Consider the following 12,931-nt stretch of genomic DNA (forward strand, 5'->3'; position numbering starts at 1 on the left):
TGATGAACAAAAGATCCACAGACATAGAAACATGGAACAGACTGATGAATCTGAGGGAAGGGGAAGGAGCAGAGATTAACCAAAGAATTTATACACATATATGCATAACACACAAACACAGACAATAGTGCAGTGAAGGCCTTGGGGAGGGGGGAGGCAGGTGCCAAGTGGAGCGGGTTAATGGGGGGAAAACGGGGACATCTGTAATACTTCCAACAATAAAGATAAATTAAAATAAATAAATAAATGAATAAATAAGTAAACAGATATGATCACTAACTCGTTTTATAGAATAGCAAATTCAGGTACAGAGAAACTAGCTAATTTGTAAAAAATCACTCAAGTAATAAATGATAGAGTCAAATTTGAACTCTTTATCCTGTGTGACAATACATGGAATTCTCTTTAGGTTTTAATTTTTTAAATATGTTTTTATTGATTTCAGAGAGGAAAGGAGAGGGAGAGAGAGATAGAAACATCAATGATGAGAGAGAATCATTGATCAGCCTCCTCCTGCACATCCCCCACTGGGGATCGAGCACGCAACTCGGGCACTGGCCCTTGACTAGAACCAAACCTGGGACCTTTCAGTCCACAGGCTGATGCTCTATCCACTGAGCCAAGCCAGCTACGACTCCCCTTAGGTTTTATGTCCTTCCTTAGTTCAAATGATGTCATATTTGGTGGTCACTTCTATGGGACATTCTTACTTTACTCCCAAAACACTTATTAACACTCTGGAGTGTTTTTTATGTTTTTGACATAAAAAAGGTCTTTCCCATCAAATAGTTAATAACTAATAAGAGAGGCCAGAAACATGGAACACAATATAAAAACCACAGTTAGCCAAAAATGGCAATGACACACCAACAACAACAACCAACGCTGGAGAATCTCTCAAGAGCTGGCACTAATAGCACAATTACATGGTTGAGATGTCTGTCAGGCATGGGCAGAGTTGCTTGGAGCAGAACATAAGTCAAAGGATTAAGTGCTAGAAAAAGAGCTTTATTACTTTCATCACTGGGCAAAGGGAACAGTTTGGACTGGGCAGTTCTGAACTCTACAATAAGAAATAAATGGCCATTTGTGGGGGAAAACTGACATTTTAAGATTGGGGTGGATAAAAAATAATATTTTGAGAAATTATAGTAGGAACAAACAGGGGATAAAGACCAAAAACTTTTCTAAACACATAGTTGGCAATTTATTATTTTTGAAATATGAAATACTGTTTCTCTTCTTTGCCTTTCTCCTCCCACCAGCTTTTCAAACTTGGGCAATTTTGACCAAATGAAACAATATTCCTATATAATAAAAAGCTAATATGCAAATTGTCCGCATGGGCGGGAGTTCGACCGACTGGGAGTTAGACGTATGCTGATCTGGGCAGTATGGAACATGGCAGGTGTTGGGGATGCAGCGCTGGTAGCAGGCAGCAGTGGAGGTGCTGACAGCCCCAATGGGTCCCGGCGAGAGCGGGACCGCAGTGGGATGGTGGAGCAGGTGAGTGGGTGGTGCCAGGCCAAGGTGGGTGTGAGTGGGGGCCCCAATCACCAGTTGCCCCCAGATCAACCCTGACCACCAGCCAGTCCTAGGGACCCTACCCATGCACGAATTTCATGCACCGGGCCTCTAGTAGTTAATAAAAGGAGCTGACATCTGTGGATCCCAAACTATTGGCCAGGCTCTCACCTAAAATTTAAGTCATGCAACAACACTCCAGTACAGAAGTTCTCAACCTGTGGGTCGCGACCCCTTTAGGGGTCAAACGACCCTTTCACTGGGGTCGCCTAACACCATCAGAAAACAGATATATAATTACATATTGTTTTTGTGATTAATCACTAGGCTTTAATTATGTTCAATTTGAAACAATGAAATTGGGGGTCATCACAACATGAGGAACTGTATTAAAGGGTTGCGGCATTAGGAAGGTTGAGAACCACTGCTCTAATATAGCTGCTGCTATTCTCCTTTTACAGCCAAGAACACCAAGAGATTGAGAATGCTGTCCAAGGTCAAACTACCCTTGGTACTTGGTGGATGAAGAATTGGAAGCCAGCACCCTCTTCATTTCTATCCTATACTGCGCTGCATTGTATAAAGTACTTGGCCTAGTGTTAGTATCCTTAGAGGATATTATGAAAATCCTTTAATTTTCCTTTCTAGATAACATTTTATGCAAATAATACCAGAAATTCTTTAGATCCTTCTCAGTGTGAGCACAGATTGTGTCCATGTCATTCTCTGTACTTTGCCCAACACAGTGATGGTGAACCTTTTGAGCTCAGTGTGTCAGCATTTTGAAAAACCCTAACTTAACTCTGGTGCCGTGTCACATATAGAAATTGTTTGATATTTGCAACCATAGTAAAACAAAGACTTATATTTTTGATATTTATTTTATATATTTAAATGCCATTTAACAAAGAAAAATCAACCCAAAAAAATGAGTTTGCATGTCATCTCTGACACGTGTGTCATAGGTTCGCCATCACTGGCCTAACATATCATCTCAGGCACCTGGTGTTTGAAAAGTATGATTTTATCATGATAATGCGTGTCAGCTATAATCAGTATTATTAATCGAGGGTATTTTTCATTGTACAATTGGCAATCTCTTTACGTATAAAAGAGTTTCTTTATGTCTCTACTGTTAGGATATATAAATATGTAAATAACAGAAGCAAGAGGTAATTTTCAGTCTTACTCCATCAAACCCAGAAATATAAATCCATATTTTCTTTAGGGAACTATTGCATTTTTGCCCAATGAAAGCTGAATGACTTTGTGCTCTCAGTGCAGTACAAAGAGTAATTCTTATTTCGTCCTTTTCCTCAATATGTTATCAAGGATAGAAGTGTTTATAAAGCAAGAGATTTACTGAGCTCACAGGCAGCTGGAATTCAGCCTGTGTGTCAAGTGGTTGCATTTTTATCACACAGTGTCTATATAGTTGATTGCTGCAGTCAGATAACAATAGAAAAGTAATAGTGCTCACAGGCACATGATCAAGCCAGGCAAGTTAGCTCTCTCTAATGGGGAAGAATTGTCCCCTGTAAAGTATTTAAACATCAGACCCAAAACAATGAATTTCATTAGTTTGGAAACCCAGTCAGCACTGCAGGAAAGTGGCTTCACCAAAACAACTCAGAAAACAGTCTCAAACTGTGAGGCACCTAGAAACTGCCACCCCTCTAACCTCCACCATTATGAGGACAGCTAGGGTGATACAAAACAGGAGGGACAGTCCCCTGGCATGCTCTACTCGGCTCCACCTCAACAACAATTTCCATGAACAGGTGTTGGCAACCTGGTCTGGACTGGAGAACTAAGCCATCAGGCTAAGGCAGGCACAGCAAACGTGCAGGTTTTCTCTCCCACCACCTGGCTTGACTTTAAATGGCCCTTTGTTAGATAATAACACAGATCACTTTAAAGCAGCGGTTCTCAACCTGTGGGTCGCAACCCCTTTGGCGATCGGATGACCCTTTCACAGGGGTCGCCTAAGACCATCCTGTATATCAGATATTTACATTACAATTCATAACAGTAGCAAAGTTACAGTTATGAAGTAGCAACGAAAATAATTTTATGGTTGGGTCACAACATGAGGAACTGTACTTAAAGGGCCAGAAGGTTGAGAACCACTGCAGAATGGAGTTCAAGCCCCACTCCTAGTCATTCCGCACTCTCCCTCATAAATGCTCTGGGACGTTTCTGGCTGTTATTAGTACCTACAATATTTTTTCTCCCTTAAAATATGGGCATGGAATATGTTTTCTTTTCCCAAGCCCATGCAATTAAGAAGGTCCCTTCTCCCTGAAAGGGTAGATTAGAGCTCAACAAGCAAATAGATACTTATCCTTCACTGAGAAGAGAATGAAGGGAGTTTAGGAAAAAAAGTGTAAATAGCAAACAATCACCTGCAATATGATTAAAAGATCACTAATATCCTTCTTAGCAATATTCCTGTTATATACAAGTCACTTATTCTCTGTATTTCTTAACAGGAATTAAACATTAATTCCCAAAGCATATTTTCCCCAGTCAGTCTGTCTTCTCTAGTTATAAATAATAATGACTATAGCATATACCTAGCTTCCTTTTCTACCATATTTTTAATTTACTGTACACTCTTGTTATTATCCTTATATATTTAAAAAGCATGCCTTTCCTCTTAACAATATAAACCTTATGCTTCATTTTTCTTTGATTCCAGCCATGATTCAGCCTTTTACATTCACAAACATTATCTATATCATTGCATCTGTTGATTACATTCTATTAATTAGGATTTTTTCGTTGTACATTTCTGTCCTACCAAATCAGCTCAAGTTATTAGAGATGGAAGGTTTAAGCATTGCAGGCACCAGTGACATCATGGTTACCATAGAAATAAAAATCTAGCAACAATAATACTAGGTTTCTTTCTTTATCAGCCGTGCTGCATTGCTGGTGTTCCAAACTTCCACCCGCGGGTAAAAGCTCAGAAACTGTCATTATATAACCTATACTATTCCAAACACATTTTCAGAATTTAAAATTGAGGAGGTTTAAAAAAAGAAGAAGAAGAAGAAGAAGAAGAGACGGTTATTTAAATCCAATCTGTCAACTTACATAATTAGTCACAGGTACTTCAAAGCCCTAAATGAAGAGAAGGTAAATAAAACATGTATTTGAAACCTAGAACTAAATAAAAACCTCCATTACATTTCTACACGACCAAAATCAAACACTGTATCATAAACTAAATGACAAATGATGAGATTTCAAGGTGTGAAGCTTTCCTCCCTTTCACAAATGAGTTTTTTAGATTCTTTTTTATACCATTTTAATTAGTGTCTGAAAACAGGATTCTACCTTTAGAATATTTCCATTTTGAAAGCAAGGAAGGAACTTACTCTGGGCTGTTTTTCACCTGCTACTTGAATTCTTATGGTGAGCCATCTGCTTTTAGACTGAATAGCTAGGTATTTTCTGTCAGTTACATTTCTGAGAGAATAAAGATTACTCTCAGAAACCAATTACTCAATCTGATTATGTTCCGATAATAGGTTGCTACTGACCTTGATATAACCACACACATGCCCTTCACCTTATTCTGTTTAACAAAATGCAACATAGAAACATTTTACAATTAATTTTTTTTAAATTTATATTCTCTCTTTCACTCTGTCACAGTCCCCATCTCCCTTGCCCTATCCCTCCCTCCCTCCTCCTTCCCATTCGGATTCCCTTTCTCTGAGAAAACCTGTAGCTAGGACTGAGAATGATTTTAAAATAAGTTCTAAACTTGCCAAAATCTCCAATCAGCTTCCATAAATTAATGACTCTTTTAGTAATCAATAACAAGACATGATTTCCCAATGAATTCCAACACTGCAGATCAATCTTCAGTTGCCACTATTTCCACAACGTAGTGTTCTAGAGATTTATGACAGTGGCAAAATGCTTTATTGAAATACAAAATGAATCTAATTGAGCACAATCCTGTGCAAATTACAAAGGTATGTAATGCTACAATTAATGTAATTAGAGAGGGAAATTGATTGTCATTACAAATGCAACCAGAGACTTTTACATTATATGTACCACACTAATGGGCTTATTGTCATTTATAAAATACATGTCCACTCTGAACAGTAAAATGGGCAACAAATAATAATAAAGCAAAAACAATAAACAAGGTGTTCTTTGAATGATTATGAGAAGCTTTAGGTAGCAGCAAACTCTCATCATAGCATTGTCAATCCATTAATTTCAGCCATTAATTCTGATTAATTCTGATCACTACAGTTGTATCAATCAAGTGGTGATCTTTATTGATCATTGAAGCAATATAAAATGAATGAACAGTTATTTCCATACATTTATTTTTGCATATTGACAGAGCCACACTCCCTCTGATCCTCTGAATGAACAAGGCTAGAAAACAGATTGTTTTGCCATTCAAAATGCCATTTTAACTTTGTTAAAACCAGACAGATCAGTTTTCACATAAGTATAACCCTACTCAAATATCTCAGACTATTTCTATAAAACAGCAAGCCTAGCTGAAAAAAAAATGGAAATTTTACTCACGATTCTAATCTGACATCATGTAGATAGAATCACAGCATTTTTCTCAATTCAGGTGAAACCAGTTGTGAGTTTAGAAACTGTCTGTATCTGTAAGCCAGGGAATATACACAAAAATGAAGGGTTAGAAAAGACAGCCTTTTAGATAGATGGACACTAGCACAAGCTCTGAAGATGAGAAAAACCTGATTGGTTTCAGGCCATGGATGTTGAAAACGAATGAATCATCAAATAGCCTACTCAATTTTCTCATTGAAATGAAAATAACTGAAGACCAAAATAGCTTGAAGTATGTTACGAGTAGCTAAGGCAGCATCATTTTGAAGAGGCCTCAAGTTAATACCACAGGATCCTAAGGAGGGCCCAAAACCCTCCTGGAATTGTAGGTTTGGATGGGCACCTTCAGGGTAACTGCAGCCACTAACACGCGTGTGAGTGCATGGGGGGGGGGGGGGGGGGGATATTTCTGATTCAGGCGGGTTCCTAAAGTTGGAAAATTCCAGGGATTCTGAAGTACTCCCAGATATTCAAATTTAGCCAGTTTCTTCTTAGAGTTTTCCTAGAAAGATGATCTGAAACTTAATATTATTCGATATGTAACCCTTACGTGTGAATTAAGTTAAAATAACTTAGAGAAATTTTTAGATTAGCTTGGTATTTTTCTGCATCGCCAAAAGGAAATTTACAATTCATTTTAGCTTATTAATACTACTTTTTTGACTCTCCCAAATCAGGGGAAATTACATTATCATTTTGAAGAGACTGTAAAAAGGTGGACAAAGGTACTTAATCTGTCTCTAAATCAGAAGACCTCGAACTTTTTTTAAAAATCTTAAAACGGATATATTTTACACTGTGACCTGGTACATTTACATGTGTGTCTGCGTGCGTGTGTATACACATGAAACCAGTTTTTATAAATTAATGTTCTAACTACACATGACGCATACTGATGTTTTCTGTTCTGTTTTAAATATGATAGTTGTAACTTACTAAACTGATTTTATAACCCACTAATAGTTCTCAACTTAACAGTTTGAAAAGTACTGCTCTATGTCTAAACCATAGTATTTGGTAAGTTTGCCATAGCTGCCACTGCTACTCAGTTGTTCCACCTGTAGTTTCTTTTCTCTTTCCTAGCCTAGAACTACACCCCCTAACCACTGCCCTAACCGGAAAAAAACAAGCCATACACACGGGCAAGATGCTCACACAGCCACTTTTGCGGGAACACGCACCCACAGACACACACACACCAGCACACACATATACGTTTTGCATGTGCTTGCTTTTGCTGTGTCATCAATCTAAGTTTTCAAGTGGCTTAGTTTCAAGGCCAAAAAAGATATTTTCTCACAGCCCTCGTTATTATTGAAATACTACTAAATCTCAAATGAAACTTCATTTACTTGCATACTTTGGGACTTTTCTATTTCCTCCGTTTATTTGCTCTCTTGATTTAATTAAAATGTGGATCATTTCAGCCTTTTGCCCCTATTATATAGTTATATATTTGAGAGAGCTATTTAGCTTATGAGTTCATACCAGGGCAGTGTTAAATACTAGCAGATGGAAAACTTGATGGTAGCCAGAAAAATACACTACAGATGGCTCCCAGCCAGCCTACCAAAACTTACAAAGAGGAAATTTAGCAGTAGCAAAGATTGGAATGGCTCTGTGGTTATCTTGCTGGCAAGCAATGCAATGGATTGCACTGTAACATGATGTTCGGCCAAGGACATCACAGTATAGGAATGAGACCAGATTTGGATCCATGATCCGAAATTGCTAATGTCTACATCCAACTGGCAAGTAGGTAATGGGAAAGTTCATTAAACACAAAAGAAACAATGTCATTCACATTACATAAAGCAAGTGATCGCTGTAAGTAGGGCTCTTTGTCTTTATGGAACAGATGTGTTTCCAAAAATGTGGCTGTAAACCTAATTTATATAAAACAAATCTTAGTTTTCTATTGGTTTCCATGATAAAATTTGAGATAAGTCCCCAGAAAAAAGAATGCATTGAAAAGTTTTGGTGGCTAGCTTAGTTGGTGCTATATTTACCATATAGACCAACTAAGTCGTTACCAAAACAGTAACATTTGGAGTACAAAATAACACCTGCTCCAAAGAACCTACCACATTGCTCCCAATCACTATCAAGTCTTTGGTTTTAATAGCATTACCACCCCGCCAATGCCAACATTGCTCAGTGGTTGAGTGTTGACCTATGAACCAGGTGGTCACAGTTTGATTCCAGGTCAGAGCACATGCCTGGGTTGTGGATTCTATCTGTCCCCAGTGTGGCGTGTGCAGGAGGCAGCCGATCAACGATCCTCTCATCACTGATGTTTGTATCTCTTTCTCCCTCTCCCTTCCTCTCTGAAATAAATAAAAATATATTTTTTTTAAAAAAATAGCATTATCAAAGGTCTTTAATCAAGAAAATACATATAGCCCTAGCCGATTTGGCTCAGTGGATAGAGCTTTGGATTGTGGACTGAAGGATCCCTGGTTTGATTCCAGTCAAGGGCACATGCCCGGGTTGTGGGTTCAATTTCCAGTAGGGGCATGCAGGAGGCAGCCAATCATTGATTCTCTCTCATCATTTATGTTTCTATCTCTCCCTCTCCCTTCCTCTCTGAAATCAATAAAAATATATTTAAAAAAAGAAAATACATATAAAGTAATATGGGTCACTAAGAATAAAGGGTTTTTTATTTCAATGATGAATTGAGCACCTAATATGGTCAAAGCTTCTTGGCTACACACAGAAAACATACATTTAAAAATGGAACTCCCATTTGACCCCGTGATCCCACTTCTAGGAATATATCCCAAGAAACCAGAAACACCAATCAGAAAGGATATATGCACCCCTATGTTCGTAGCAGCACAGTTCACCATAGCTAAGATTTGGAAACAGCCTAAGTGCCCATCAGCAGATGAATGGATTAGAAAACTGTGGTACATCTGCATGATGGAATACTATGCTGCTGTAAAAAAGAAGGAATTCTTACCATTTGCAACAGCATGGATGGAACTGGAGAGCATTATGCTAAGTGAAATAAGCCAGTCAATGAAGGAAAAATACCACATGATCTCACTTATGGATAATAGAGACCACTATAAACTTATGAACAAAAATAGCTACAGAGGCAGAGCAGCCTCCAACAGACTGTCAAAAGCTACAGCGGGAAGACCGGGAAGGGTTGGGGGGTGGGGTAAGAGATCAACCAAAGGACTTGTATGCATGCATATAAGCATAACCAATGGACATAAGACACTGGGGGGTAGGGAGGCCAGGGGATTGACAAGGGCGGGGAAAAAAAAAGGAGACATATGTAATACTCTTTGTAATACTTTAAGCAATAAAACAATTAAAAAAATAAAAGATAAATAAAATACAAACAACAACAACCAAAAAAAAAAAAAAACGCCCCATGCCCTCAAATATAAAAGACTGTAGAGTAGATAATAATATATAACTGGAAAATTAATGAAATAAGGTAAACCTTAAACTCTTCATTATGCTTCCTCAAAGTTTGAAAGGGCATTTAATAAGAAACCATTGCCAGAAAGATATGGAACTCTAAGACTGTGGTAAAAGAAATTTGGATACAAAGTAACTGTGAAAAGTGGGCATAGGAAGGAGAGCTAGAGGTAATGTTTTATCATTAATGGGAATTAAGGAGATGTAATGTATTTACTGAATTACAGCTTTCTAAACTCTTAAATACATCTTTGGGGGTCGGGGGGTAGTTAGCACTATTAACAGAGGGACATAGGTGGTAAGAGTGTGGACTCTTCAGTACATAGATGTGAATTCTGGATCCGGATGACCTTGGGCTAGTTAACATTTGTATGGTTATCCTTCCTCATTTATTCAATGAAGATAACAATATTGCCTAGTATCTACCTAACTAGAGGCCCGGTGCATGGATTTGTTTACCAGTGGGATCCCTCAGCCTGGCCTGTGAGGATCTGGCCAAAACTGGCTCTCCCACATTCCCTGAGGGGTCCCAGATTGCAAGAGGGTGCAGGCCAGCCCAAGGGACCCCACCAATGCACGATTGAGGCCGGGGAGGGACCACAGGAGGGCTCCAGGGCATGTCTGGCCCATCTCACCGAGTCCCGATGGGCCGGACCCCAGCAGCAAGTTAACCTACCAGTCAGAGCATCTGACCCCTGGTGGTCAGTGTGTGTCATAGTGACTAGTCGAACAGTTGGACACTTAGCATATTGGCCTTTTATTATATAGGATAGGACATTGTGAGAATGCAACACAGAGTGATTATAACTCCTTTTGTCATCATCACCCACATCACCATATAGGTAAGGATATTGTGGTTTTTAGAGGAATTAAGAAATCTGACCAGTCATAGAATTGGCAAGTGGGATTTAAATTTAGGTAATTCCAAATTGTTCTTTATAATTCCTTAATGCCATTTATTGAAGTGCAATACACATATAGAAAAGTAAAAGAGCCCTAGCCAGTTTTGCTCAGTGGATAGAGCATTGGCCTGAGGACTGAAGGGTCCTGGGTCCAATTCCAGTCAAAGGCACATACTTCATTTGCAGATTTAGTCTCCAAACCCAGTCAGGGCACATGTGGGAGGCAACCAACTGATGTGTCTCTCTCACATCAACGTTTCTCTCTTTCTGTCTCTCCCCTCTCTTCCACTCTCTCTAAAAATATCCTCGGGTTAGGATTAACACACACAAAAAAAAATAATAATAAATTAATTAAAAAGTGAAAAGATAAGTGTACAGATTGATGCTTTTTCAACAAATCTGATGAAGAAATAACATTATCAGAACTAAAAACCCATTCTCAATTCTTTGGCTAGTCATTTCTTCCACTAAGTATAACCACAATAATTGACTCTAAAATAAAGGCTAGTTTTGCTTGTTCTTGAACTCCATAGATGAAATCACATAGTATTTAGCATTTTTTGTCTTGCTTTTTTCACAGTTCTGAGGTTCATCCACATTGTTTATTACAGCTGTAAATCCTTACTCTTATTGCTATAAAACACTGCACTGTATGACTATTCTACAATCTGTTGATCTATTCTATGTGCATTGGACATTGGGCTACATTGCGGGTTTTTGTTTGTTTGTTTGTCTTAAAAAACAGTGGTGCTTTGAAAATTCCAGTATCTTTGGTAAACATAGGTATGAATTTGTGTCGGGGATATATATACAGGGTTTGGCAAAAGTAGGTTCACAGTTGGGAGTACACAAAAGTATATTCAGGTATTATTATTTAATAATTGTATTATTTTCTATACAAATAACTATAAACCTACTTTTGCCCACCCCTATATATGCCTAAGACTAAAAGTGCTTGGTCTTCACTATGCATATGTTTAGTTTTATTATATACTAGCAAAAGAGCTTATAATAATTTACACTTCCACCAGCACTATATGTGAGTTCTGATTGTCCCTGTCCTTTTCAATACCTGATATCCATATTTTTATTTTGGCCACCCTGGTGAGTATGCATAGGGTTGCACTATAGTTTTAATTTACGTTTCATAGGTGTAGGTCTCCCTGTCATTTAAAGTCTCTGTTTTAACTACTGCAGTATGCCACCTCAAGGCCTCCGCTCCAAGTAGGTATGCCTTGTTAGGGATCAAAAGAGGGGCTGAGTATGCACACAGTAGTCTTAAGGGAAGACTTCCATGTCAGGTAAGCAGAATGGCAGACTAGGAATCTTCAGACCCCCTAGTCTTTGTGTAAACATAAACAACAAGACAATAACTAGAGAATGGCTAAAACCTGTCAGAGTTCTCAAAGATACTCAAAGGTCTATAGCAACCAAGCAAACGCCCAATCAAGAAAAACCCCACACATATATTGGTAGAATGCTTCGCGGCATTTTCACTTTCCTTTATTTCATCCCCTCCCCTAGCATGGCACAGTCTTGGTATTGGGGAGGTAGAAATCTGGTTCCAAATTAGTGTCAAACCACAGGAAGCAGAGCTTATTTGCGGTGACCTGACGGAGCATTGCCTGAAGAACTGGTCTCTGTTTTACCCAGTTCAAAACTCAGTTATGGTAAAGCACCCTAACCTGGATCTCAGACTAGAGAAAGGGATAGAAAGTGATGGGTATCAGCCACAAAAACTGCAACACAAGTACAGATTTGCAGATGTATGGGGCAGCAGAACACAGGTAAAGGCATGTACACTAGACTAGACCATCGAAGTCCATCGGAAGATGGGGAGGGACAAACTCTTTGGGAAATCTAAACTTTCAAAAGCTGCACTGTATACAAGGGAATTGAAAACCCACACATAGGCCCAGGCACAATATATACTAAGAAAAGACTAAGCTTACCACACATTCACCTGGGGCTTTTCCCAAGACTCAAACCATTGCCAGCCAATAAAATAGAGGGCTATACTAATAGAGACAGTCTGCATAAAATGATGAAGGTGGCTGTTTTTTCAAATGTCCAATTTTCAACAACAACGAAAAATCACAGAGCGTTCAAAAAAACCAGGAAGAAATAGTCCCATCAAAGGAACAAATTAAATCTCCAGAAACTATCTCTGATGAAACATAGGCATTGGGCACAGTAGACAAACACGTGCCTTAAATATAAAATGTGTCTTAATGTGCATAAAGAACAAAAAGGAAATAAAACCATGAACAAACTGAGAATTTTAACAAAGAAAAATTATAAAAAGGAACCAAATAGAAATTCTGGAGCTAAAAAACACAGTAACTGGTTTTTAAAAAATCACTAGAGGTGCTCAAAAGTATATGTGAACAGGTGGAGGGGGAGAGAGAGAGAGGGAGAGGGAGAGAGAGAGAGAGAAAGAAAGGGAGGGA

At 38.5% G+C, this 12,931-nt stretch overlaps 1 protein-coding gene across 1 annotated transcript in view; it reads left to right on the forward strand.

The window, feature by feature from the left end:
• Window positions 1-1,401: 1,401 nt before the first annotated feature.
• The window catches only part of LOC102770848 (elongation factor 1-gamma), a 24,341-nt gene continuing 12,811 nt past the window's right edge, over window positions 1,402-12,931 (forward strand). The window contains exons 1-2 of the mRNA XM_015561179.1: window positions 1,402-1,506; window positions 2,173-2,252. Of these exons, the coding sequence (XP_015416665.1) occupies window positions 1,402-1,506; window positions 2,173-2,252 (185 nt within the window). The remainder of the gene's footprint in view (window positions 1,507-2,172; window positions 2,253-12,931) is intronic.

The sequence above is a fragment of the Myotis davidii genome, unplaced genomic scaffold (genome assembly GCF_000327345.1).
Source record: "Myotis davidii unplaced genomic scaffold, ASM32734v1 scaffold1416, whole genome shotgun sequence".
Taxonomy (NCBI): Eukaryota; Metazoa; Chordata; class Mammalia; order Chiroptera; family Vespertilionidae; genus Myotis; species Myotis davidii.